This window comes from Stegodyphus dumicola, chromosome 8 (assembly GCF_044657685.1).
Source record: "Stegodyphus dumicola isolate Sdum_Otavi_A_Nest chromosome 8, ASM4465768v1".
Lineage (NCBI taxonomy): Eukaryota > Metazoa > Arthropoda > Arachnida > Araneae > Eresidae > Stegodyphus > Stegodyphus dumicola.
In genome coordinates, this window is record NC_140775.1 from 62,371,616 (window position 1) to 62,399,535 (window position 27,920).

Consider the following 27,920-nt stretch of genomic DNA (forward strand, 5'->3'; position numbering starts at 1 on the left):
CTACATCCCCGACCGCTGGAAAATTGCAACGGTCGTCCCCATTCCAAAACCGGGGCAAAATCTAAACTTACCCGTCAACTACAGACCAATTAGTCTGCTTTCCTCACTCTCAAAAGTATATGAATATGTCTTACTTAATCGCCTGAATGAATTCTGTCGAGATCAAAACTTAATCATCCCGGAACAATTCGGCTTCCGACCTAAACACTCCACGGTACACCAGTTACTACGTGTAGTGGAATTCATTCATGAAGGCTTTCGTAAGCGAGAGAATACTGGAATTGTCTATCTTGACATAGCCAAAGCCTTTGACAGGGTTTGGCATGACAGACTCATTTACAAGCTCATGCGACTTCGGTTTCCGGCTCACATCATTAAAATTATTAGCTCGTACTTAGCCGGACGAAGCTTCCGCGTACGAGTTAACCACGAACTCTCCTCTCCCCGCCCGATCCATGCTGGATGTCCTCAGGGCAGTCTTGTCTCACCTCTGCTCTTCAATATCTATATCAACGACGTGCCTAAGGCACCTAGTATCGATTTAGCTTTATATGCAGACGATACGGCCATCCTAACTCAACATACCAACATCACCACGGTAATCTCTACATTACAGAGTTACCTTTCAGCTTTAGAACTCTGGCTCGGACTGTATAAAATCAAAATTAATGTCGCTAAATGTGCTGCCACTTTATTCATCCGAAGAAACATCCCTCGTTTAGATAATCTAATTTTCTTCGGTGAACCTATTCCCTGGGTTACTACTTACAAATACCTTGGTGTTTTACTAGACTCAAAATTAATTTGGCAACTTCACATTCAAAAAATTATTGCGAATGCGGAAGCTGTCAAAGCCAACCTGCGCCCCTTTTTCGCTAAAAATAGCGACCTGTCATTTGATAACAAGATCTTGCTTTATAAATCTATCATAAGGCCTATTCTCAATTACGCGAGTCCCATCTGGGGCTCAGCTGCTCTGACTAACCGTAAACACGTCCAAATTTTTCAATCAAAATTTTTACGGCAGATATTAAATGCTCCATGGTTCATAAGGAACGATGACATTCATAACGACTTTAAAATTATGCCCATTAATCGCTTTATACAGCGACTTTCGGAAAGATTTTTCAAAAACATCCATCTTGTTGGAAATCCAGTATTACATACCCTGCCGGTATATGATCCTGCGGCTGCCTCTTCTAAAAAGCGACCCAGAGCAATCTTACAACCTGATTATGCTCAACTACCTTTCAAACGGCGTCGGTATTGGAATACAGACGCCCAAGTGGATGCTTACCTCTCGTTCCTAAACCCCAACCGCCCCCGCGTTAACAATGCGTAAGGGCATTGACCGGAGGAATCCTGTTCTTTAACTCTTTTCTTAAAGAGTTAAAGAACAGCTCGCGTAATTGAGAATAGGCCTTATGATAGATTTATAAAGCAAGATCTTGTTATCAAGTGACAGGTCGCTATTTTTAGCGAAAAAGGGGCGCAGGTTGGCTTTGACAGCTTCCGCATTCGCAATAATAGTCTTCTAACGTTTCTTTAACAAGGGACAACTTATCTCCGCAGCCGCACGCGACTGCACTTAATTTCTCAATAGCTTCTTAAAAGCTTCTTTTCCACCCCCTAAACGGGTTGCTTTCGACCCCCTAAGGGGACCTTTTAACGTCGCACTAAATAGCGACCAATAATTTTCTTCTCCTCCTTCAGTGTATAACACTGAACTGCTACTAGAACCCGCCCAACGGGTTTCACCCCCAGCCCTTTTTGCCCAACTCTCCGGATTGCTTGTCCTAAGGATTTTATTTTGCTGTTGATATCAAGAATCAAGGAAATGTATTGCACCTTTTTATTCTTTTCAAAACTTTTTGAATGTTGCCTCCTCTCTCAAAATTTATTCCTGGCCCTTTTTAAACACAAAATTTAATTTAAAGACTTTCTAAGAGTTTTCCTTTTTTCTCATGCGGAAGGCATTTATTTGAAAGCTCTGAAAAGCTTTTATTTTTATAATTAGGCTTCAAAATTTTCCCTTATTAGATGAACCCCTCTTTTGATGTAATTATTCTATCTCTGATGATGTGGAGTTAAAGGCCTAGCCTAGCGCACTCCGTAAAAACTTCCTTGATCCTTGATCCTTGATCATCATGATTGTTGGAGAAAAAGGTAGGAACGAGGTGCCTTTTTTTCCGCTCCGGCATAATGGAAGGGAAAGGAAAACTGTTGCCATATATTAAGAAGTTCGCCAAGTGAATTATTCTTGGTACAAACTGAAAAAATTGTGCCAAGATAAATTTTTGAATTTCTCCGTAAATTTCTTCCCAAATTTTACAAAATTTAATATCTAGGCATACTTAAGAGTCGTAGAATCGAACTATGAAAAAAAAAAGTGGTATATTATTTCAGAAAAAAGTCCGATTTTGTGTCAAAATGCCTATGTTAGAAAATACTATATGTATATCCTACGTTTCGAGATATGAAACACGCAATTTGAATTTTGTCAATCGGCCCAGTAGAACGGGAGATATAGAAATGTCCCTTTTTTTCCGCAGTGTACTTTGCCTTCGTATAATCCTGAAGTTGACTTCAAAATTATTTGGCAGTGTATATGTTTTACCATCAGTGTGCAGAAATAGGAGAAGACACACTTAATAAATTTGTGGAAATAGTCAGAAAAATTATCTGGGAGGAGTTTAAAATTTCTATTAAGAGCATTGAATAAATTTCCATACTTTTTTAAAATTATTTTCATTTTTGCTGTGCTTTTTGTCAAAAATGAATATTTTCCATTTTTACAAACGGTAAGTGCGTTTTCTTTTACATTTTTTAATTATTTAAAAGATCATTTTAATTATTTAATTATTTGTATTTTTTGTTATTATTATTTTAATTAGTTAAAATTTATTGTTTTTATTTTAATTTTTTATATTTTTTGTTTACATTTTGGAAAAAAGTTTGGCGAGAAACTTTTCGCCAACTAGACACGTATATCACACATCAGTTCCCAACTTAAAATTAGTATTAATTATACTATCGACGAACTAGGTTCAACTGAAATTCTGAATATGAAAGAATAAATCTGCAAACAGGAATTTCTGTTATATCTCAAAGACATAGTATTGATTATATCACATGAAGAAAGACTGCGAGAAAGATAAAAGAAGGCATCAGAAGCTACTGAAAAACTGAAAATGAATTTGAAACAACGTAAATTTATGTCTCTAAGTTTTGCATAGATTTTCAAACGCTAATATGCACTGTCGTGGAAGGAGGGCCACTTTGTGCAAAAGGTTGCTCTCCTTCCGCAATACTAATAACAACCATACTTAGAGATAACAGCTAAACGGAATCCATGTTAAGCAGCCAAACAACATGTAAGTAGTCTGTGTTGCATACAAGAAAAGAAGATATTCCGACAAATTACGGCTCGTCGTTTAAAACACACATTGCTATCTGCTCGAAGACTGATCGTTGTGGAGCGCCGGATCCACAGAAGACGTCTGTATCGGCTTCAAATACGTTGAAACTAGACCGTGCACCATGGAGCTACAGTCTTGTTTTCCGATGATAGCCAATTTAACCTTCAATCAGTTTCCAGATGTCTGTTCTCCTGACGAGAAAGATAAATCTGTCAGCAGAAAAGTCAACTAGAAAGGTACTATAATGATGTGGAGAAGTATCATGACCTAATGGACATATTAAGTTGCAGGTATTCGAGAATGGCTTCCTGAGAAGTGAGCAATATTTTGCAAAAGTTATTGAATGCTCTGTTCTCTAGTGTCATTGTTGAAGCATCTCTTTTTGTAGACGTTAATGGGAGGTTTTATTGAATCAGAGCAACAAAGATTCTCTGAGTGAGGATATCACTCGACTCTACTGATATGCCCACTGCCCAGACTTCAACCCCATTCATTTCGATATAATGACAGACGGTATGTACACTGTGAAAAAAAAATCTGAAATGTTTCATATTTTAAATTACTCCCAAAGGGGCGTTTTTTTAACGTTCTGTGTGTTACCTTTATTTATTAAATATCATGCTTTTTGCACTTAAACCATAAAATTTAGTTCACTAGCAATGTCACAAAATAATTTTAAAATGAGCATATCTTTAGAATTTCCGATACACAGTTCGACGCACTGGAGATAAAAAGGTTTTTTTTTCCTCCGTAGAGTGTTGCCATTGCTCGCTTTTAAATCGTTGAGATTTTTACTCAAAAATTCGTTAAAGTTTTACAAAATATGAAATCGATAATAAAGCAAACTCCAAATTTCAAATTTGGGATTTCAGATGCTCATATTCGCAGTAGAATTACGTCATTCAAAACTAGATCGCTCTAGATACCGTCGTTTTATTACAATGCGAGAAATATACATACATTTATGCAGATTTTTCATTATTTAATTTCTTCAAATATAATGCAGGACTCTAACATTTTGTTTCAAAAGAATGTTATTTAATTTCTATATCTATTATTCATTATTTAATTTCTATATCTATTATTCATTATGTAATTTCTATATCTCCCATTCTACAGTTTGAAAAGTGAACCGACATTTACAGGAGTCCGACACAACTCCCGTTCTACTGGACCGATTGACGAAATTCAACTTGCGTTTTTCATGTCTCGAAAGCACGACTTAAGATATGTATTAGATTTATATATAGCATTGTTCTAATGTAGGTACTTCAAATTGTTCTAATTAATAATTGTTCAAGCATTGTTCTAATGTAGGACACAAAATCGGACTTTTTCTGAAATAATATACCGATTGTTTTTCATATTTCAATTCTACGACTCAAATTACGTCAAACTACCAAGTTTTGCGAAATTCGTACAAGTAGTTTGTAAAAAATTAGCTCTCAAAATTTTAGATCCTCAATTTTAATTGAGTTTGGTGCATATTTATTAATCTCTCTTTTTTTATTAAACTTATTTGATTCTTCCTTTCACACTTCGAAATTTAGGTTCATTCGAAATAAAATTCATCCATTTTTATGGTTTATTTTTAAAATTTGTATTTCTGAATAATTTTTCTTAAATTTTCAAAACATTTTTTATTTATAATCTATAAAATTTTTACCATCATCATAAAGTAGACATATTTCTAAGCATACCTGGAAAAAATTACAGTTTTGTATTCAAAATTTCCGGATATATGTTAATTTATATATTGGCGCGTTTTGAAATTTGGCATATTTGTTGAGAGCGAAAAAACATGAAATGTGGTTTAGACACTTTGTTAAAATTATTTGGAAGGAGAAACGAAGTTATTTTTTTTCCGCTCATGCACAATGTAAAAAGGTAGGAACGAGGTGCCTTTTTCTCCGCTCCGGCATAATGGAAGGGAAAGGAAAATTGGTTGCCACATATTACGAAGTTTGCCAAGTGAATTATTCATGGCGCAAACTAAAAAAAATTGAGCCAAGATAAAGTTTTGAATTTCTCAGTGAATTTCGCACCAAATTTTACAAAATTTAATATCTAAGCATAATTTGAGTCTTGAATCGAAATGTGGAAAAAATTGGTAATGTGTTTCAGAAAACATTCGATTTTGTGTCAAAATACCTATGTTAGAACAGTGCTATATATAAATCTAAGTCCAAGTCGCGCTTTCTAGACATGAAAAGAGCAATTTGAATTTTGTCATTTGACCCAGTAGAAGGGGAGATATAGAACTGTCCTTTTTTTCCCCCGCAGCGTTTGATATTACGATATTATAGATTATACGGTATTATGGGAAGATGAACTGCAGCTCGCAATTTTTTGATGCAAAACAAACAGTTCCTAATCCATGCTTTAAAGAAGCCTCGGAAAATTTGCTCCAGAATCCCTTGGTAATAGACATGCCAAGGAGTTGCGATCGTTGCTATAACTGCGAATTCGAGATGGACATATTCCCTACTAAGAAGTCAAACTGCGCAGTTATTGGCAAGTACTTTCATCCCTCCTCCCACTATCAATTCTTTGTGTAACGTTTCTCTAAAAGATTTGCTACCACTGCTTTGTTTTCTCCGACAGGTCGTTAGTTATCTTAGGCTAGGTATCGAGAAATGAATAGCGTGAAATATCTATTTTCATTAATGTATAATAATGTTTCTCTATATATGCAAAAATGTAGCTTATCCTTACATTTTTGACATTCGTAGTATTAACAGAAACCAAAAGGGTGATTAAAAAAGTAAGAAGTAAGAAAAGTCAAAGGTAAGGAGAAAAAAAAAAAGCAAGAGGTAAGGATAAGTTCCTGTACGCGCAAATATAAATCAGATTTAAGTTCTTGCATATGTAGATTTAACTTCGATACAAATAAAGAGTCTTACGAAACATTTACGTTGTTCCATGTGATGTCAACAAGTTATATCATTCCAAGAACTGTAGATGATAGCAAAAATCAAAGTGCATGTCAGAAATTAACATCCAGAAATACATAGAAATTTAGCTTTAACTGTATTTGAAAATTTCAAATTAAAATATCAATAAACGTGTTTCAGTAAAAATAATCTAATTCAAGTTTTATACGTATATAATTTTAATTTTAAACTTTTACTCTGAAAAGACTACTTAAATCCGTTTAAAGCGGTATAGTAGTGATCTGATAAGTAATAGTGAAATGAAAGTTTAAAAGCGTTTAATGCAGCATTGCTAAAATAGACAATAAGAATTTCATGCATTCTTCTTATTTTGCTGTATATCATTGATAATGTTATGATTATAAATCCCTTATCAAAGTTATTGAAATCCACAAAAAGCATGCAAGATATTTGTGAGAATTTCTAGTCATTTAAAATTTGCGAATAGTTTCAATTGCTGCGAATTTTCTCTTCTAGGTGTATAGGACAAGAGAAATTCTTTTTATTAGCGTTATTTATCTGCAGGTTGTTGTTGCGTCTTTTTATAAATTAATCCTAGTTTCATTGGTTTTGAAAACCAAATAAACTTATAGCAACGAAAACGATATCTGTTTTGAGGATTTTATAGAAAATCTAAAATGTAGCAAAATATGAAAAAGCAAACTGATATACTCGTAGTTAATGACAGTAAAGACAATGAGGAAAAACGATTAAAGAAAATAAAGAAATTAAAAAAAATACCTGACGCTACGTATGGGGAGGAATAATTTATCGATTGAAGTGACTCAAACAATTATCAATTAAATGTTGTTTGTTAGTTAACAATTAAACATTTAATCCTATAAGAAGAAGTAAAAACCTAGAAAACTCTAAATTTTGCTTCCTGATTGAGATTTTACAATATATTTTATACCTACGAAATGTCGCTAATCGCAAAGTTATTTTATCAACTGTGAAAATAATAAAAAAATAGAGTTCTTGAAAACTCTATAGGACAATTCTATATCTTAAATTTACATTTAATGTAAATGTACCCTTTATTCTTTCTACAAATGTGAACACAATATCGTATGGAATTCTTAGTAATATATTTAAGCCCACACATCGTAGTATACTTCAATATTTTTTAAACAGTTATTTATATTAAAAACATACTTACTATTGGCTTAGAAGTTGTACCATTAAAACCATTTTCCAGATATATAAATTTACTACTTATGCCATCAGAAACAACGAAGGTAAAATCATCAAATACACTATCTGAGTCATCGTGATAATAAGATATTTTACTTCGCTTGACATCATCCATTGAAAACTGATCCACTGATGTTGACATGCTCCCAAATTCTTTTAATACACCATGAGAAGGAGATTTCAATACATTAATAATAATACTGGAATCCTAATAAGATAAATAAATAGAAAGAAAATTTAAAACATAAGATGTAAACTCTTAATATACAAAAATATTATTAATCAGCCTATTTATACCTATAAGAGGAAATACATTTGCCAATGTTTATAAAACTACAGTTTTAGACTAATGTATCAGCATTCGTACTTAATTACGCTACTACTACACCTCAAGATAAAAGACATTTCCTTGCAATTCTGAAAAAAAAAATTCTTTCTTTAATCATCTGTTTCTGCCATTTTAGAGGAAAAACCTAAGTCACCGAAATTCAAACCAATTTAAATCAAATTGTATTATAAAATGGCTACAAGTCATCGTGTTTAATTTATAAAAGCTAAACTGAAAACATTGCTTAGTTCCCTATTTAAACCGTATTTATAAAGAAAATTTATGAAATTACATTGAAAACTCCAAGGTTAATCACAAAAAATTATTTATAACTTAAAAACACTATGAGATAATGTTTATAAAAACTAAGGTTATACGCAAAAATATACGTTATGAAAACAATTTTTACTTACTGAAGTGTCTCTGTCAAAAATATCTATTTCAAATTCAGAAATAACTTTATGAGTTCCTTCTTCAATTTGTAACGGGCTGATTTTGACAATAGGAAGGGAATTACTTGTTCTAGTTATATTTATGTAGAAAGTCTGCAGAGCCTGAATAAAACGTATATTAAATTAAGAAAGAATAAATAAAAGTTGACATTTTTTATAAAATGAAAAAAATTAATAGAAAATAACTATTAAATCAAACTTTAATAAAAATTCCTATTTAAGTCAAGTTAAATGTTAAGTTAATCTAAGTTATTATTAAAATTTCCTTTATAAGTCTAACTTAAATAGGAATTATTCAGATTTAAAAGAGTTACTAGGAATATATGACGAAAGATTATTGAAACAACAGCATTCATTTATACAGTAAAATCGCTCTTATTGGAACTCTTCTTGATCGAAATAAAAAAAATAAGGTTCTCCAATTTCTTTTCAAATTAATTTATTTATACTTCAGAAAGGGAATACGTATTTGATGATGGAAGCAAGTGATCCCAGTATAGTGAACTGTGAAATCTCTGTTAAGGAAATGCTCAATCATTCATAAACTGTAACTGTGTTTGAAAAATTCCCAGCATTCAGCAGATTTCGATATAATTCAGAAATTAATTCATTTAGAAGATTATTTTTTGATTCAGTATTATAAAGCTCTTAATTCTCAAATGATAAGTGTGACTGTGTTAACGAAAATTAGACAGAAAAATTCAGAACTAAACAAAAAAACATCTATATCATAATTTTAAGAAAATTCCTATGGAATATTGACTTATCATCGCGAATATGTACGTGTGGAAATTTCAAGAAAAATGATGGATAGAGACATCACAAGATTAATTTCAATAAGTCAGCCAAATAAACAACATATGGATAAACCAAGTCCAACGAAAACGGTATAAAAAACCTGCAGCGGTCTGAAATTAGCTGAATTATTACTGCTGATAATTATTCATTGAATCTGAATACATTATTAAAAACTTATGATGTATATTCGATTAGGAAGTTTGCTATTTTATGAAAATATGTATCAGTAACCAACCATTTATATTTTAAGAATATTCCAGAAATGGTTTTTAAAATTTGAATTTCAGTTTTGTCTTATTGCTAAGTTTGTAAAACTCATATATTTAAACTGCAGTTCCATTAATTTTCATCACGTATTTTTTCAGGCCCATCTGTAGGCCATTTTTAGTGCTTTTATATTTTTTCATGCATTAATCATACGCCGTATATTTTAATGCGACCATGGCAGCTTGATTTTCAGCAAGGAATATAAGGGAAAAAAACCCCTTATATTTTCCTTATACACTTATATGCTCGTACAAACCTTATATATATATGCCTTTATATATATCAGATATAATAAAATACGATAGATGCTTTTAAAAATAATTGGCGACCTCAAAATTAACATTCTAGATTTGGTGATATCCCCCTAAATTTATCTGTTCTCCCAAATCCGAGATATTTTGAAGTTACGTAACGCTGTTTGAAAAGGGTGACCAAAACTAATTAATAAGCAATCATAGTTTATCTCTAGAATCGCATCTACTCTGGTATAAAAAGCCCTGGCAGCATGGACCTTATAAGAGGAAGCTGTTCCTCTGGTCACAAAGGCCAAATACTTAGGAATTATTTTGAACCAAAGGCTCACATGGTCTAATCACATTAATAGTGTCTAGAGCAAAGCCATGGGCATAATATGCAGATTTCTCCCGGTCATTGGAAAATATTCAAATCTTAGCTTGCGTACAAAAAAACATATATATACCACTTGCATTCGACCGATACTTTGTTATGCTGCTCCTGCTTGGAACACGGTCACTCAAACTCAACTGCATCAATTACAAGTAGTGCAAAACAAATTTCTGCGCATTATTACTGATTCACACTATCTTATTCGCAATAAACGTTTACACAGAGACTTAAAACTTGAGACGATTCCAGATTACATCAGAAGATCTAATGAAAAATTCTTCAACAAAGCTGTGCAATGTGACTTTGTTAATTACTCCCAAGTCTTTAATTATGAAATTCTCTTCGAAGATAGAAGAGTCAGACCACTTGCAGCTCACACCTTCATGGGAGAAGATGACAACTTTTTCACTTAGATACTCAATTGATAACTGTTTACACTTCCAATGCATCTGATTTTAATTGAAGTTCTTCTGTAGCTTCGTTGAATAGTTGTATTTAAATTGTGTTGTATAGTTGTTTTGTATTGAGTTGTATTTAGCACTACTGATTGATGTTGTTTAATTGTATTTGAATTTTTCATTGGAACTATTGCTGTAGTGTATCTTCTCGTATTGTTGTCATTGATTTCCATTGTCTTGGGTCCCCTTGAAAGCTATGATCGCTCGTCACGTTTTGCGAACTTGTCCGATTGGATTGTCTTGCTCCTTTTGGTACTTCTCTTCTTCCCCTTATCTCCGTTTTCTCATCTGAGATTTTCTCCACGTCCGGATTTATTTATATCAAGTGCCCTAGGGCTTTAATTCTGGAACCGGCAACATTGCTCCTCACAATAGCTCTGTCAATTATAGAGTCTAAGACCTTATAAGAGATAGACTAACCCAGTATGCGGGGCGCGCGTCACCGACATGCCGGCAAGAAAGAGTAGGGACGATCTGGTTTACTTTAACATTGAAACCTACGGCGTTTGTATCACATAACGCTTTTTAATTATTAAATGTGATACGTTGTATAGTGATGAGATTATGAAAGCCACAGTTGTTTCCAAATAGGATTTAATATATTTCAGTAAAGCACTTTTTGCTGCATTGCGCACATTTTTTTTACGCGTAATTCTTGTACAAACATCTTTACCTTGGTAAAACGGTAAAAACTCTAAGCACAAAAATTTTATGAACTTAATTTTGCGTAAAAATTAAATAAAATTGATAGTACGTGATGTTTTGAAATAAATAAGGTAAAATTAAAAAAGATCTGATATTTTTTTAATTTAATGAGCATTTTCAGACAGTGATTTTCAAAACTATAATAACATTACAAAACGATTATTTATTTCATTATATCATCGTTAAATTATTAACATTAAAGTGGATTATTTATATATGTAATTTATAAAATTCGGAGCATAAAATTTTCTGAACGTAATGAAGGAAAAAAAAGATAAAATAAAATCTAGAAGCACTCTTTTTTTAAAGTTTTGTGTGTTACCTATATTTATTGAATATCATGTTCTTCGCCGGTAAACCACATACATTTGAAAACAGCATTTCTTCAGAATTTCCGCACTGGAGATAAAACTGTTATTTTCCGTACAGTGCTCGCTCTGAACTCGTTGAGTTTGTTAATCAAAAATTCGTTAAAGTTTTGCAAAATATGAAATAGATTAAAACAAATTCGAAATTCGGCCGTCCACATGCCCATGTTCGGGTGGAGGATTACATTATTCAAAATTTGATGGCTCTAGATACTGTCGTTTTTGTCACAGTGCGAGAAACGTACATGTATTCATGCAGATTATTCATTATTTAATTTCTTTACGTATAATACAGGGCGATAATATTTGATAACAACAATTTGCAAGGAGACACGGACATTTATAGCAAATCAGCGCAAAATGCCGCTTCGAAACTAACAGCCTTTCTAGGCTACCGCCCCTTTGGACTAATAAATTAAATTAACAGCAAATGAAAAAAATCTTATGCCGAACTAAAAATAAATTTTAAAAAATAATCACTATAAAATACAAGCAAAATTTATTATTACGGTTAAATACAATTTTAATATTACAATTAAATGTATAAAAAATTTTAAGGAGTCAAAAGTGTTTATCATTATAATAACTTCTGAAATATAATTGAAATAAAATTCCTTTATAGAAATTATACTATAATATTCATCTATAATTTTAAAAAAGCAGCACAATTTAGAATTTAAACAAAACTTTCAAAAATTCGTTTTTAAATATTTTAGTATTTTTTACTTATTCACAGCAATAAAAAACATAAAAATTGCAAGAGAAAATTGCTTGTTTGAAATTGTCTATTAGTTCAGATTTAAAATATTATTTCTAAAAGAAGTAGTTACAAATTTCCTTACAGCATAGGAAAAGCTAAAAAAATATCCAGTCCTGAAAGCATGCAGTAGCTTCATAATTATTTGGAATGTTAATCATGCTTGATAAATATGCTATATTTTTAAAAATCAATCTCAATTTCAAAAATAAAAATATGTAGAAATTCTAATTTGTGAAATGAGGCGCTACAACCAGCTTTTTCTTGACAATTATACAGGCTGCAATAGGCAATCAATGTTAAATTTCTGCAAGTCGTCCCTACTCATCCGGATGTGATCAAGATGACAGCCGTCAACGCCTCAGACGAGGGAGAAAACCCGTTTGGGTTAGTCTATTTCTTAATAAGGTCCATGCCTGGCAGTTAATTACGTCACTTCTTCTGTTAGCTCCCACATTGCTAATATCTCCTCGCTTTGCTTCCCTGTCAAAAGTGCCTGCGTGTTAAATTTAAGAATCAATGTACACTGCGGGGGGGAAAAAAAAAAAAAAAAAAAAAAAAGACAATTTGATATCTCCCGTCCTGCTGAGCCGATTGACGAAATTCGAATTGCGTTCTTCATGTCTCTAAAGCGCGACTTAGGATATATATTAGATTTATATATAGCTCTATTCTAACATAGTTATTTTGACACGAAATCGGACTTTTTCTGAAATAACATGCTAATGTTTTTCATATTTCGATTCTACGACTCAAATTATGCCCAAATATGAAATTTTGTAAAATTTGGTGCGAAATTTACGGAGAAATTCACAAATTTATGTTGGCGCTTGTTTTCAGTTTGCGTCAAGAATAGTTCACTTGGGGAACTTCTTAATATATGGCAACCTATTTTCCTTTACAGTGAGAGGGAAAAAAATCACAACGTTCTTTCTTTCAAATAATGTTCTTTATATTATATGTTTATGTTATTATTTTAAATATTTTTTTTTTCTTTTTCGAATTTCATTTTAATTGTTTAAGTTGCATGGTTTCTTTCGAATAACTATTTTAAAAATTTCTATTTACCCATCCGAACTGCGTAGTTTAAATATAAGGTGCATCGTTTATGTTTTTTCAAATATTTTCCTTTATAATTTTATTTTTTTAATTGTTTGTGTTGCATTGTCTCTTCAAATTTTCTATTTATTCATTCGAATTGAGCATTTTAAATATATTTATTAATATAAATTTTCCAGGATTTTATTTTATTTATTTGAATTGAGTTTCTTTCGGAAGAATACTTTGTGTCCCAGACTACGATGCATCTGAAAACTGAATATATTAAAAGAGAAAATACAGTTAAGTACAGTTAACACGCCTTTCAATGTTCCGTTCAGGCCCACCAGCGGCCGAGCGGTAAAGTCGCTGAACATTGGTAGTTCGGTCCGAGGTTCGAATCCCGCGAACGGGCTGGTTGCATGGGCGCTTTCGTGGTTTTCCCCTTGTGTAACGTGTATACGAGTCAGTTTCCCTTAGAAAGTCCTCCACGAAAGCATCCTTCCTCTTAGGTAGATAGCCCTCGAGGCTTTGCCATAATAAAACATACACACGCACAATGTTCCGTTCAGAATAGATATATAAATAAGAAAAATGTATAACCGACATTTTAACTTAGGATGACTTGCGTATATAGCACAATGTCTCATTGCTTAATACAATTTTATCATCCTACATTTAGTTTCTTAAAATGTTATTCATATTTTAGTCAAATATTTTATTTTTGAAATCGCAAGAATCAAATATCATAAGATTAAAATTTTTAAATTAAAAAAAATTACTAAATTTTATGCAAAAATTTACTTTTTTCTTCTTAATGGCTTGCTCTTTTTCTTTAGGCATTCTGCAAGTTTGTAAAAAGCATCCAACTTTTCGAAACATTTTGGTATTTCTGACATTCATTTTAAATAAAGTTATCGCCTTCCATTTCATAAACGCCCACAAAAGGCAGAGCGGTAAAGTCGCTGAACATTGGTAGTTCGCTCCGGGTTTAGAATCCCGGCGAACGGGCTGATTGCATGGGCGTTTTCGTGGTTTTTCTCATTGTAACGTGTATGCCAGCTGGTTTCCCTTAGAAAGTTCTTCACGAAGGGATCTCTCCTTTTAAAGCAGATAGCCTGCTTTGACGTAACTTAATAATCCAATTCAATCCATTTCATAAGTACTTGGTCTGAGTCTTTATCAATCTCTAGAGGGTAAACATTAATAAGGCATGAGATGAAAGGAAAGACTGGTTTCATCAAGAGGGAAAACGTCTTTAGGTGACATCCACATACATCACTGGATAAATTCATGAATATTCAAATAATTTGACTAAGAAATCATGGGATTCTCCGTTAATGATGATAAGATGTTCTATAACGTAATTTAAATTTATACAAACATACAGTCAAAAACCAGTCGCTCTTCACTTTAATCTGCAATGATATCGTTTTTGTCTTTTCCGTTAGCACAGGATCAATTGATGCTATTTGCTGGTGTAGGGGATTAACTGTTTTCTCTTTGAACATCCAAATTCCTTGAAGTATTCTGAAAGTATATTCAAAAGCATCCAACTTTTCGAAACACCTTGGTATTTCTGAAAGCCAAATTCCACTTAAGATTTTTGCTTACTTTTCTCCTTAATTTTCTTCTTTCCTTCTACATTTATTTTCAGAGCTCATCACAAGAAAATTAAAATTTTTCGATTGTTACACTTTCATAAATTTTATATTCTTGTAATTTTTTTAAAAATATCAATTACATCAACTGCGTTTCAGTTGACGACAGCTTTTTATTTTCTAGGCATTTTAACTATAAATAAAGTTTAGTCCAAACAAAAAGCAAAGTCCAAACGATAAATATTTTAATTAAAAGATTTTTTTATTAAATGACAAAGAAATAAAACAGTCCTGCAAAGTTTATTCTGTACCACTGAGTGACCAGATTATAATTATATCGGCTACAAACAGTCTAAATCATATTAGAGATTATGTGTTTTATACAATCTATAACACGAGAGAAAATTAGCTACTTAAAACATTCTTTAGAAGAGGATTAATGTAAAATTTATACTTATATATATAATTTTTAAAGTTGGGACATGACCCAAACTATCAACGCTTAAAAACATTATGAAAATAAACATCAAACGAACTTTCTCAATTTTAGACAATTCAATTTAAATGTAGTCAAAGTAAAGTAGCAGACGATAACACAGCGAAGGTAAAAATTTACTCTTACAAATATTAAAAAAATATAAATAAAAAAAATAATAAAAAAATTGAATTATATCATTTATAATTTTAAAAAAATAGCTTTTCATATATTATGCATCATTGAGGGAAAAAATTTCATATAATTAATTCTTCCTAAAAATTTATTTGAAATTTAAAGTTAAAAATAGCTGTGGCAATTCACTGTAACAAAAATCCATAAACCACATTTGGCGTTATTATCGCTCAAAAAAAAAAAGATGCCAAATTTAAAAACGCAAAAATATGCAAATTCGTGTATATCTTAGAAAATTTTAAATAAAAAACTCTAATTGTTTGCAAGTATGCTTAGAACTACACCTACTTTAAGATGATGGTAAAAATGTTATAATTCAAAATTTGTTTCGAAAAATATATAAAAATGATTTAAAAATAGAAATTTTAAAAATAAAACACAAAAAATGGGTGAATTTTATTTGGAATGAACCTAAATTTAGAAAAAGAGAAAGTCAAAAAAGAGATATTAATAAATATATGCCAAATTCAATAAACATTGAGAAGATAAAATTTTGAGAGATAACCTTTCAAAAACTATTCGTACGATTTTTACAAAACTTGGCAGTATGGCATAATTTAGGTCGTAGAATCGAAATATGGAAAAAACGTGGTATGTTATTTCATAAAATGTCCGATTTTTGTGTCCAAATACCTATGTCAGAATAGTGCTATATATAAATCTAATATACTATAACCTAAGTCGCGCTTTCAAGACATGAAAAACGAAATTTGAATTTTTGTCAATCGCCCCAGTAGAACGGGAGATATAGAACTGTCCCATTTTTTTTTTTTTTTGCGCAGTGTAAATAACAATTGATAATATTTCATTATGATTGAATCACAGAAATGTATCGTATTTCATTACGATTGGATTAACTATCTATGAAGATGATTTTATATGTGTGAAAATAAAGACTGGAAATTGTTCAAGTTATGTTTTGCTATCTTCATCCGTAAAAGCATTCACGCTCAGCTACGATGACTGCAAGCTGATTCTTCTTGTATTGTTTCCAAAAATATGGCATATATATGCTTATTTCTAATCTCTGGCCTTTTTCTCTGTGAAAGAAATATTTCTATAAGGAGTTATCGTGCGAGTGCAGAGAAAAGAATGGATAGACTACTTTGCGTGGAAAATTATTCAAGGATTTAAGTAAGTTTGAAAATAAAGAGTATCTCAAATATAATGAACCGAATTGAAGATATTGTATTATTGGTAGGCAGGGACTTTTCTCTCTCGAGAGCTAGAAAAATACAGTAAAACTGAAAGTTCCCCAGGAGACTGGTGATCAGGAAGCAAGAATTGCTTTCATGGATGTGGGAAACAGTATTTATGCGATTTTGTGGATGATATGAATAGGAAAATCATTTAAAATATAACTGCTAAAAATGCGTTGCTGAATACATGTGCTTTTTGTTTGATTGAACAGAATAACTCAAAACTTAGTTATTAATCAATTTATTCCATAAGAATATCTTTGAATTGAGAAAATATAAGTTTTCCGGTAACGAAAGGCATTTAATTATGGCATTTTCATTTGCGTTCTTTTACATATGTTTTATATTTCAAGAATCATCACCGGCTTCCTTTGGAATCACAAGTGAAATTTATTTGACATAGAAACTGATTGACCAGTGTAATGTCTTTAATGAAAATTTGAGCAAGTAGATGGATGAGAAAACTCTTTTTTATTATGGTGAAGGAACATTTTAGTGTTAGCTCATTTTACTTATCACAAGAAAACAATCTTTTTCGTAAAACACACCCTTAATCTGGCGTAATGAAAGTATACTCATGTGCTTACCTACAAGAAGAAAAGTTGTTGATAAGGGTCTGTATATGCTTCAGCGTCAAAAGATTTTTTAATATAAATTAAATGAAAAATTATTATGCTGGGTCCAAATTTTTGTTGACAGCTATAAATTACAGCAGTGCTTTTAGTATGGAGATGTGGAAGCCTGCTTGTGCTCCATTTCGAATATTGAAAAAGGGCATGGATGCTTATAAGATAGCGCGGGTTCGAGTCCCGGAGAAAGTATGGATATTTATAAGTCTTTGTAGGAAAGGATTTTTTAAAATACTGTTGAGCAGAGATCTCCACGAAAACCTGGTAGAAAGAGAAAAAGGAAAACCCTTAGATACGTTCTCCGAAGGGATTTTCTTTCAAAACTGGAACAAAGCTGAACAAAGTCACACTGCCACCTAGCCAACAACAGGCGAAACTTTTGTGCTCTTGGTCACGATAAAATTCACTGACTTGATCTGATATTACTGTCAGACAAGTGAGATAAGGCGCAACAACAACAGAAATGACAGGGTATTTGAATTCTATATGTCAAATTAAACAAACATTTAGTCCACGTATATATTAAATCAATAAAGCTAACAACATAAAAAATAATATTTACTAATGGAGCTTTACAATTTTAATTGAAGATTATTTTGAATATTGATGCAGGTAAAAGATATTATGATTAATAAATCTTACCGAATTCTTCCCATCAGAAACAGTGAACGTGAAACTATCGAAAGAAACGTAACTGTCAGATGAATGTACAAAGCACACATTACCATCTGCTATATCTGACATATGAAAATTTGTAATTGGAACTCCTTTTAGGTTTTTATGCTCCAAATAACCAAAATTAGGAGCAGTTGTCAGTGAGAAGAGGAGGTCCATTGATCTATTATGCTCATCTACGGCGGCTAATTTGTCAGTGGTGATACAGGAACTAGTCTTTTCGATGACAGTCAATCCAGTGTTCCTTGTAACAACTGGAGGAAATATGTCCTCTAGATAAGAAATAAATGGTATAATACCATCAAAAAAACGTAGAATGTTTAGAGTAATTATTAGAATTCTATTCCAGTTTTTAAAATTAATTCTATTCCAGAGCTGAAAATCAGCATTTTAGTACGTCAAAATCATTATAGATATATTTATACAGAATGGTTTAATTTAAGGTTACTGAAAATAACTTAACAGAGAAAATAATTAGTCAAGTCACAGTGACTGTATGAAGTAAGTAAACTGAAAAGAAAATAATTCAATATTTTCTCTTATAATAAATGCAAATGAAATTGCACTTACCTGTTACAGATATGAAAAATGACTGGTCCAGTAAAGTGTTATTCGCAGGATCATTTATATTGAATTTAAAATGATGAATTCCATCTTCGTCACCTCTGTTATGGCGATAGATAAGGCGTTGCTGATTCACGTCACTTTGATGAAAACTATAAAGTGCTGCGCTATCTTCTACTGAAAGTAATTTAAGCTTGCCATTTTTCAAGAGAAATAGTTGTCCAGCTGTTGGATCCTTTGTCAAAGTATACACCAAAAGCTCATCTGAACTGTCAATATCAGTCGCACAGAGAGTTTCATTATTAATGACACTTGAATTTCCTATGTATGAAAATATAAGAAAAACAAATTTCATTGAATCTTATGACTTTGTAAACATGTTTAATAAAAGATATTTTCAGAGTACAACTCTCTTCAAATCTCTAATGTAATCGCTGAATCCTTTAACACAGCAATTTGCAATTTTTATGCTTCTCTTAATTGCACTCTGTTATACTGAGGCACGGGGCTGCTGGAAATATATTCTTCGAAAATTCTGAAAGTATGAACTTTGCTAGAAGCAGTCAGATATTTCCGTTCCATAAGGTACATATATGGAATATAGTCGAACTGTGGTTAAGTATGTATCTTAAAAAATTTATTAGGTGTACTTGATCAAGCATTTTTTACTGAATTCTCAAGCAGCATGGAATGAAAGAAATTTGAGAAATGCATCAATATGTCATCCTGTCAGCAACGTATGGATTAATTTATAAAAGAAATAACTATTCTAAATCTTAAATTTAAATGTTTGAACTTTTATTCATTCTCGAAACAGGATATGAAGAAAGAATAGAGAAAACTTGAACGTTGCTAGAGATCAAAATGGGACTGGAGAGAAGAATGATATTCTAATAACATAATTTAAGAATTTCAGTTATTCTTTTCTTTCATTTTCTTATTTCTTTTTAATAACAACACTAACTCCGAGAGCATGAAGACTGAGGGAGACAAAAAAATACGGTTGTCTTCAGCTGAAAGTATATTAGCGTTGGTGGCTATTAAAGACTCAACAAAGGAAATACAAAATGTAAATGAAAATGCATTAAACTTGCTACAATATATTGTCATAACACAACCGCAGAAAATCATTATGCCTACCTTGTACGATCACTGAAAATCAACTAAAAAGATAGGCGAAGGTAGCAGATAATGATGTATTAGCTCTACCATAACATCTGCTCTTACGCTTTGCCCAATTGGTTACTGAATGCAACTAAAATTAGGTTTAAGTCCAGGGTTTGGCGTCTCATTTAGTAAGTGAGGCTTAACATTTTAATTCTTGTTAGACTTGTTATAAATACTGTTCTTCATTCCGAAGTTTATATTTAATTGCTTATTTCAAACCCCGAAAATAAATGACATGGTATTCGTCGTATCGTTGTTCATAAGATCAAACTTAATTGTCTTAATTTAATTCTTAGTTTAAATTTCGTGTGCTACAGATAATACATCTTCCTCGCAATAAATTAAAATTCTAGAATTCCAAGAAACTTAGTCAAATTAAATTAAAGTTTTATTACTTGTAGCTTGAAAAAAAATTATTCACTGCTTCTTGTGCGATTTAAGAAAACAAAACTCTTAAATATTTACGACACAATGAATATGTTTAATCTATGAATCTGCCTCCAAATTAAATAATTAAATAACTTCTAAATGCAAACGGTTAACGATTACCATATATAATTCACTGAAACTAATGTTGCAGGTGGGTGTTTCACGACAGAAATAACAGATTCCCTGGTATATTAGCAAGCGTTCTCTCAAGTTTCCTAAATTAAAAATTGTCTCACTATTTCAATCCCACTTAAGTTAATTTCTGATGAGGCTGACGAAAGAAATAGAGATAAGAGGGAAACACAAAAATAATCAGGCTGTTAATTAAACAACCTTACAAATAAGCGTTTAATTATAATTTACCTCTTTACTTCTTTGTACGTTTATGACTTAAGTTCAGTTCTGAAAATAACTCGCTAGAAAAATTAAAGGCAGCAGCGTCAGCAGCGAATTTAAAAAATTTGAATTAAAAGCTAGATTTCACAAAAGAGGAAAATGATAAAATCCTCCTAATAATAAAGAAATTTCGAAAGATCTATATATAATATAATATAATATTTCTATATACAATATAGTAAATCCGTTTCTTGTACCATGGATTAAATTCAATTTAGCAAACACAGTACTTTAAGCTCAATGCTCGTATTTTGCATTAACAAAACGTGTGTGGTAAGAAAGTAACTTTAGATTGGTGTAGGTTTTTAATAAAACTGTATAGATTTCGAGGGCGATCTTGGGATAAGTACTTTTTCTTCAGGAGCAAATGACATTGATCCGTCTTTTTCACAAGCAATTTGTTGCCTTTTTTGCCTAATTTTAATTTTTGCATTGGAGAGTATTCTTTCTAATTATTATAAGCATATGCTTGATAACATGAATGTTTTAATATATTACTCCTTTGATATATAAATAAACTTCCGCATTTAAATTCGATTATGTTTTATATTTACTATAAATAATACAAATATTAATGTGTCAGTTGCAGAATAGCGTAATCGAAACTCGCCGCTCTTTCCTCACATATATTACTTTTATCTAAATATATAAGATAAAAATATAAAAATAAAAATGGAATATATGCAAATATTATATACCTGGAGTTAATTCCAAACCGAGATTAAGCAATAAATAAGGAGCTTCTCTGTCTGTGGCACTGATAATAATATCAATTTCAGAAGACACAGCATGTTGCCCATCGCTTACAATAAAAGTTAACGTGTCGTTTAGGATTGATTTAGTATCTTCGTGGACGTATATTATTAATCCATTCAGTATATCCTATAAATATAAATGTGCATTGTTATGAGCTCCAGAAATAAATTTCTATCATAAGCCCATGAATATAAAAAGTAAAATAAAATAATAGTTAATTGCAAGGTTGATGAAAGAAATGGTGTCAACAGATGTTCGTAGAAATAAATGTAATGTTGTATACTAAAAATAAAAATGATACCAGTAATCTAGATTTAGATTTTTAAAATGTCAAATATATTTTTAATAAATAAAATGACGTTCATTTGATTAATCATTCTCTGATTTTATTTAAAATCGTTTGTTTTACTTTTTATATTTGTTATATCTCAGTCTTATTCATAAAGATATTTAACATAAAATTCATTTTAGCATAATAATTACTTCATCGTTTATCAGTTGTGTAAACCTGACATTTAAATTATACGAATTCAGAATAGCTAAAGCCGAAGTTTAATTTACATCAATCAAAATTAGCTAAAACTCGGTTATTAATTATTTCTTACATAACCTGAATTGTTTAATTAAAAATAGAACTCGATCTATGATTAACTGGCTTTTCAGTTTGTTTATCATTAAAAAACATTTAAGTTACATGCAAGTTTTTAATGCTAAAATAATTTAATATTCATAACTTTTGTCAGTAATATAAATTTATTAATACAACAAAATTTAGAAAAAATTCAATTAATTTGTATTATAGAGTCCTATTAATTAATGACGATTAGTTATAAATAGAAATGATTAGACAGCATCTCTAATTTATATGAATTGTGTATAAAATAAAGAATCCACCAACTGCCGAACGTATTAGGCCGGTGAAGAGATAGTTCGACCCAGGTTTCAGAGAATCTCGATGAATGGGCTGGCTGCATGAGGTTTTTTTCCCCAATTATACAATCAATAGAAGCTAATTTTGCTTTGAAAGGTTTCTTAGGAAAATATATATTAAACAGAAAACCTTTCTGCGCTTTCTTGCATTCGATTAAACAAACAAAAAAAAAAGGCCTATAACTTCAGTCATTATAGTATTCCGTTTAATTACGAATTTTATTAGTAATTATAAATTTTATTGATTTAATTTCCATGAAGAAAAAGAAGAGGCATATTTAAAAAATGTCAGTGGCATTTATTTTGTTAGTTTATGTCGATTACGATTAGGATTGGTTTATTTTAATTATAGCAGAGCACACTAAAGCTTAAAACCATAAAAAACCAGTGCAAGCAGCCTTTCTTCTATCCGGAACTGAGCCTGGGACGAATTACAAGTGCTCAGCAACTTTAGCCTTTCAATCATTGACCGGTCTTATTTGTCTTGTACTGCAAAACTATGATAACACGGGCAATAGGTATGATCGTTGAATTCGCCGATGTTATTACTTCGATAATGAGATTTCCTCTCATGTAAGATCTTTAGATTGTATTCAACAGTAATTCAAGGGCGATTTTATTTTTTGATCTGTAAAAATTATTTGAAGTAAAATGTCTGTTAATTACCCTATCCTTTCTCCTTTCAGGTGTTTCCCTTGTCTTTAAGCTAGACACAAAATATAAGTAAAATTCTTTATTGCAGTGAATACTCAAAGCCTATTTATCTTAGGAAAACTATCTTCGCGAAAGGCTTTGTAAGGAACACGTATTCACATTCAAGTAATAAACTGCTAGCCATCCAAAATGAAACATCGTAAACGAAGCATCCAAATAGCATGAAACTTGCATTATATGAGTATGACGATGGACTATGCGAAAGATTACGATTTCAGCGCATGCGCACATCATGGGCGACTGCATTGCTCCTTATAATCCATATATAAAGGGAGGAAAATTCGCCCAAATATGCAATTTTCCTATTTCTGCTCACTAATTAGATATTTTTCTGATATGGACTGATATGGAGGTACATGCTTTTGAACCATAGGCACTCCGTAACTTATAATCATTGGCATTGATCTTTTGTATAACGTGAATTGTTTTCTCACGAGATTTTTTGTGTTTTCAGCCTCAGAGAAAGACACGAGCATAATTCGAGCATGTTTCTGAGTTCGACTGACGAAAAATCGTTGCACACAGAGATTGCGAATTATTTTACCGGGAAATCGGTTATCGCGTCGGACGTAGCCAATCAACAGTCATGCGAATATGGAATCGGTGAATGCAGGAAGAAACGACTGACGAACTGGAGCAATTGCAATCGCTCGACACACCACTTCACGGGAAAACAGGCTTATTGGGCCCGTGACAATAATGAGGCGCACTGACAAATTGGCACCCATATTTTAACGAATTTATTCTGAAGATAACCATCGGTGTCTGCGCGAACGATTCGAAGTCGTTTACATCAGAACAGACCATCCGCTAGGCATAAATTGCTTCGTTTATCTTTAACCTCACTTTAAAGCAAAGGCGTTTGCGTTTTGTGGTGCTATGAACAGCTGATATGGACATCCGAATAGAATGACACTATGTCTTCGGACGAATCACGTATCTGTCTCTAGTATCATGATGGTCGGATTAGAGTTTGGAGACGCCGTCTGGAGACACTGTTCAACTGTTGCGTTATACATCGTCATATTGGTCCTGCACTTGATGTTACGGTGGGAGGTGGTATATACTCTTGCCTATGCAAGAGTACATATGATTGTCAAAGCATATTACGCATTATCAGTCGAAGCATATCACATTTGTCAGCTAACGTTATATCTCTGAGGTTTTGCAACCTGATTTCCTTCCTCACCTTCAGGGCTTGCCTGCCGCTACATATCAACAAGACAATACGTGACCCCACATTATCGCAATGCTCAAACTTTCTTAGATCTACGGCCCATTGAAGATGTCTGTTCAATGACTGTAGAATATCTAACCCACATACCGCACGCAAAGGTAGGACCATTAAATGAACTTTGGCCGCATGAGGTGGCCGCGTGGGTTGCTGTTCCCCAATACATCATCCAAAGCCTCTTTCATTTATTGCCACTGAGTTTAGCAGCGGTTATTGACAAACGTGGAGGTAACATTAATCACTGATTTTTTCATCTTCTGCACTTCAAAGAATGCTATATTTCAAATAAATTAATATTGATACTATGTGTAATCTCTTAAATGAATTTGGCTTGATATCTCTTGTCCTTCCTCGTGAAGCATTTTGGACGTCCAACACTGCATACGAGGAAAACCATCAAAATTCCACGAAGCCAACATCCAGTAACCGGGAGTAGAACTCAGAACGGTAACCGAAATGTATTGCTTTTATTTACACTCATGTCCATAAATTAAGGATAATGCAAAAGCAGGTAAAGGAAGAGTTAGAAGCAAATCAAATTTGACTTATTTGTAAAGCTTATTTATTAAACAAAAGGTAAAGAGCAAAAATGATGCTATCAGGTTCTATGTTTCTTCTAATCTTTTTCGGGAACATACAAGGACCTGACTAGGAACAGAGAGCTTACTAAAGCTATGTTCACTAATTGTAGTAAGTAGACAGGATACAGACGAAGGGTATACAAAACCCTTTATTTTTCTTTATATACAATGACTTCCGTACTTCGGAATACAATGACCCTCCACTCGGGGTCTAACGTAAAAGGTATAAAAATAAAACTAAACTCTAATTTAACTTTAGAATAACACACGTGGAAGATTGGCCTTATAATAACAGGAAGCGTATGTAGCACAGAGACTGTGAACACTACAATACGTTTAATTTATCAAGAGGATTAAAACCTCCGGCCTGGAAGGCAAATAGCAACTGCGTAACTTCTCAGGTAAGCGGCCTGCTTCGAACTCACTGCTTCCTCTCTCTTGCTTGGCAAAAAGCCATAACTTAAGTACTTGGCGTTCGCCAGACAAACTTTGCATAAAAACCTTCACGCTTATAATTCTGGCCGGAAGTAGAAAATAAGAAGTGATAGTAAAGATTTAAAATAAAATAAACGTTAGTAAAACTTAAGATCCTTACATACTTCCCGCCAGAGTTAATTAGTTTGAAACTGAGGTCTAAAACGACCTTGTTGAAAACTTTTAGCTCTAGAAACTAACGCGAGGCCAACCTTTTACAATCATAACTTCGTTAGAAACTAGAAAATTTAAAAGAAAGAAATTTGTTACAATAGCAGCTCCCAGGATCTACAACAATCTTTTTTTTCCATCTGTACTGCATCTAAACAGGAGCTTTATTCAATTCTGGTTCCTTCCAGAGATCTGGAAGGAAAACTAGTTTAATGAAATGTTACACAATGACATTGCAAATAACATATAGAATATACTTCTCTTAACATTCTTATTTCATTCATGACTATTTTAATTATCTCTCCCCGTGCTCTCTGACGTGTGTTGTAAAAGAACACCAAACACGAATGTGTTTCTGTCTACGTGTGCCACACTTCCTCCTACAATCAAAACACTAACGTGTTAAAATTCAACATAACGAGACCTCTTAACACACCCTACTTTCAACTCTAAACCCTGAGGTACTATTCTAAAAGTGGCTAACTCTAAAGTGTAGCGTCAGAGAGCCTAACTACATCATTCAACCTTTACCACATATTCGCCATGATTTAATTTTTACAGTCACACGAATAAAAAATTTTTAACATTATTTCACTTTTACCATATCACGGTATTTCTTAACATTTAAAATAACAGTTCACATGTATATAAGAACATATCAACATGCCGTTAATTTTACACATTTGAAAACATACATTAGTAGTACATTGTTAACTTCTATTCTTTTCAAAGCAAGTGCCAATTCTTTCTACATTGAAATAATACTACATTTCAAAAAGTCTTTCAGACTAAAACTTCTTTCTTGCTAGAATGTTTTAAATAAAATTTATACAATAACTTTTTACAATATTTAAGTCTTTACACAACGCTATTATACATCAACTTTAGTTTTACGCACGAGTAATTTAAAAACATAATACGAAAATCGGTCACAACTCATTTCTCGCCCTTTTGGGGATAAAGGTAGACCTCGCATGAGGTAAAACTTCTTGAAATCTGCCACTTGCAGTAAGAATGAAAGAATAACTTAAGTTTGCAAAGTAACATAAAATTTTACTTATCTTTGTAATATTCGGACATCCTTTTCTGGGCCCAGTCTTTAAAGGTACTGCAGATATTAGCCTGGTTTATCCTCCTTCTTGTACGGGCTCGCCCTTCAGTGCTTTCCTCTGGAAGCTTCCGTTTTTCACCAGTACGGCCACCCTTGAACACCTTCCTTTTCTCCTCTGCTTGTGGTCTTGGCCGTTTAAAGGCAGCTGGTCTTGGTGGAACCGGGAAACTTCTGTCGTGATCCTGCTTGGACCTCGTTGTTGGCCGTTCAAATTTTTCTTGTACTTTTTCCTCCGCCGCTGATGGCCCTTCCGCAGTTCGGCGACTTTTGCTGCGGAGAGTTCTGTCGGATGAGTCGATCTTCCGTTTTAAAGCCGGGTTATAGTTGCCGTCCTTTCTCCTGGTCCTCTTCACATACGTCGTCCTTCTCCCTTCTTCATTCTGGGGGGTTCGTGAACTCTGTTTTCTGGACGGTGGAACGACTTCTTTTTCTTTTTACCTTCAATTTTTCCCCGGGGCAATTTTCTTTTCACTTGCTTCTGTCTCTCATTGGCTTGCCCTTGTACTTGTCGTTTTCCCACCTCTGGAACTTGTACCTGCGGTGTCTGCCGTGCCGGATCCTGCAAAAGATCTGAAAAGATTTGCATTTTATTACGATCGAAGTAGGGCTTAATTTGATCAATATTTGCGGAACAGGTTTCACCATTTCTGGCCTTTAACACTACAACAGCGTGAGTTATTTTTTCTATAACATATGGTCCTTCAAATCGTGGAAAAAATTTGGCAGTTTTATCTTCTGGTGCTGAAGAAAGTGAATGCTTAATTTTTAAAACTTCATCCCCTACTTTATAAGTTACTCCCCGTCGTTTCAAGTCATAATATAATTTCTGTTTTCTTTGTGCTACTTCCGTATTCTTTTTTGCTTCTTTTATTAGTTTTTCTATATCACCCATTTTAAATTCTGGGGCTCTTTGTTGCACATAAAATAGTTTATCTAACGGTGTTATAATCTTTCTGCCTAGAAATAACTCAGCAGGAGTTTTTCCCGTTGTATCATGTTTTGCGGTCCTAAGGGCGAAAGCAAATTCATTGACATAGTTATCCCAGCTTTTATGAAAATTTTTGACATAACTACGGATAATTTTCACTATATTTCTGTTGACCCGTTCCGCTATATTTGATTGCGGCCGATACGGGACCATTTTTAAATGACGTATGCCCAGTTTTTGGCACATGTCTTCAAATATATTACTTACAAATTGAGAACCATTATCCGATATAACTTTTAGGGGCGCCCCGTATTTTAAAATATATTTATTTAAAATAGAATCGGTAA

At 32.5% G+C, this 27,920-nt stretch overlaps 1 protein-coding gene across 6 annotated transcripts in view; it reads right to left on the reverse strand.

Moving 5' to 3' along the window:
* LOC118199880 (extracellular matrix organizing protein FRAS1-like) overlaps nucleotides 1–27,920 on the reverse strand; it is a 284,180-nt gene that overhangs the window by 95,053 nt on the left and 161,207 nt on the right. For all 6 annotated transcript variants that reach the window (XR_015042588.1, XR_015042590.1, XM_085821910.1 and 3 more), the window contains exons 36-40: nucleotides 21,373–21,556; nucleotides 18,689–19,003; nucleotides 18,086–18,390; nucleotides 8,288–8,428; nucleotides 7,512–7,754 (exon numbers count right to left, since the gene is read on the reverse strand). Coding sequence is in view for 4 of the 6 variants with exons in the window: in XM_085821910.1 (XP_085678036.1) it covers nucleotides 7,512–7,754; nucleotides 8,288–8,428; nucleotides 18,086–18,390; nucleotides 18,689–19,003; nucleotides 21,373–21,556 (1,188 nt within the window). In the remaining 2 variants the exon portion in view is untranslated. The remainder of the gene's footprint in view (nucleotides 1–7,511; nucleotides 7,755–8,287; nucleotides 8,429–18,085; nucleotides 18,391–18,688; nucleotides 19,004–21,372; nucleotides 21,557–27,920) is intronic.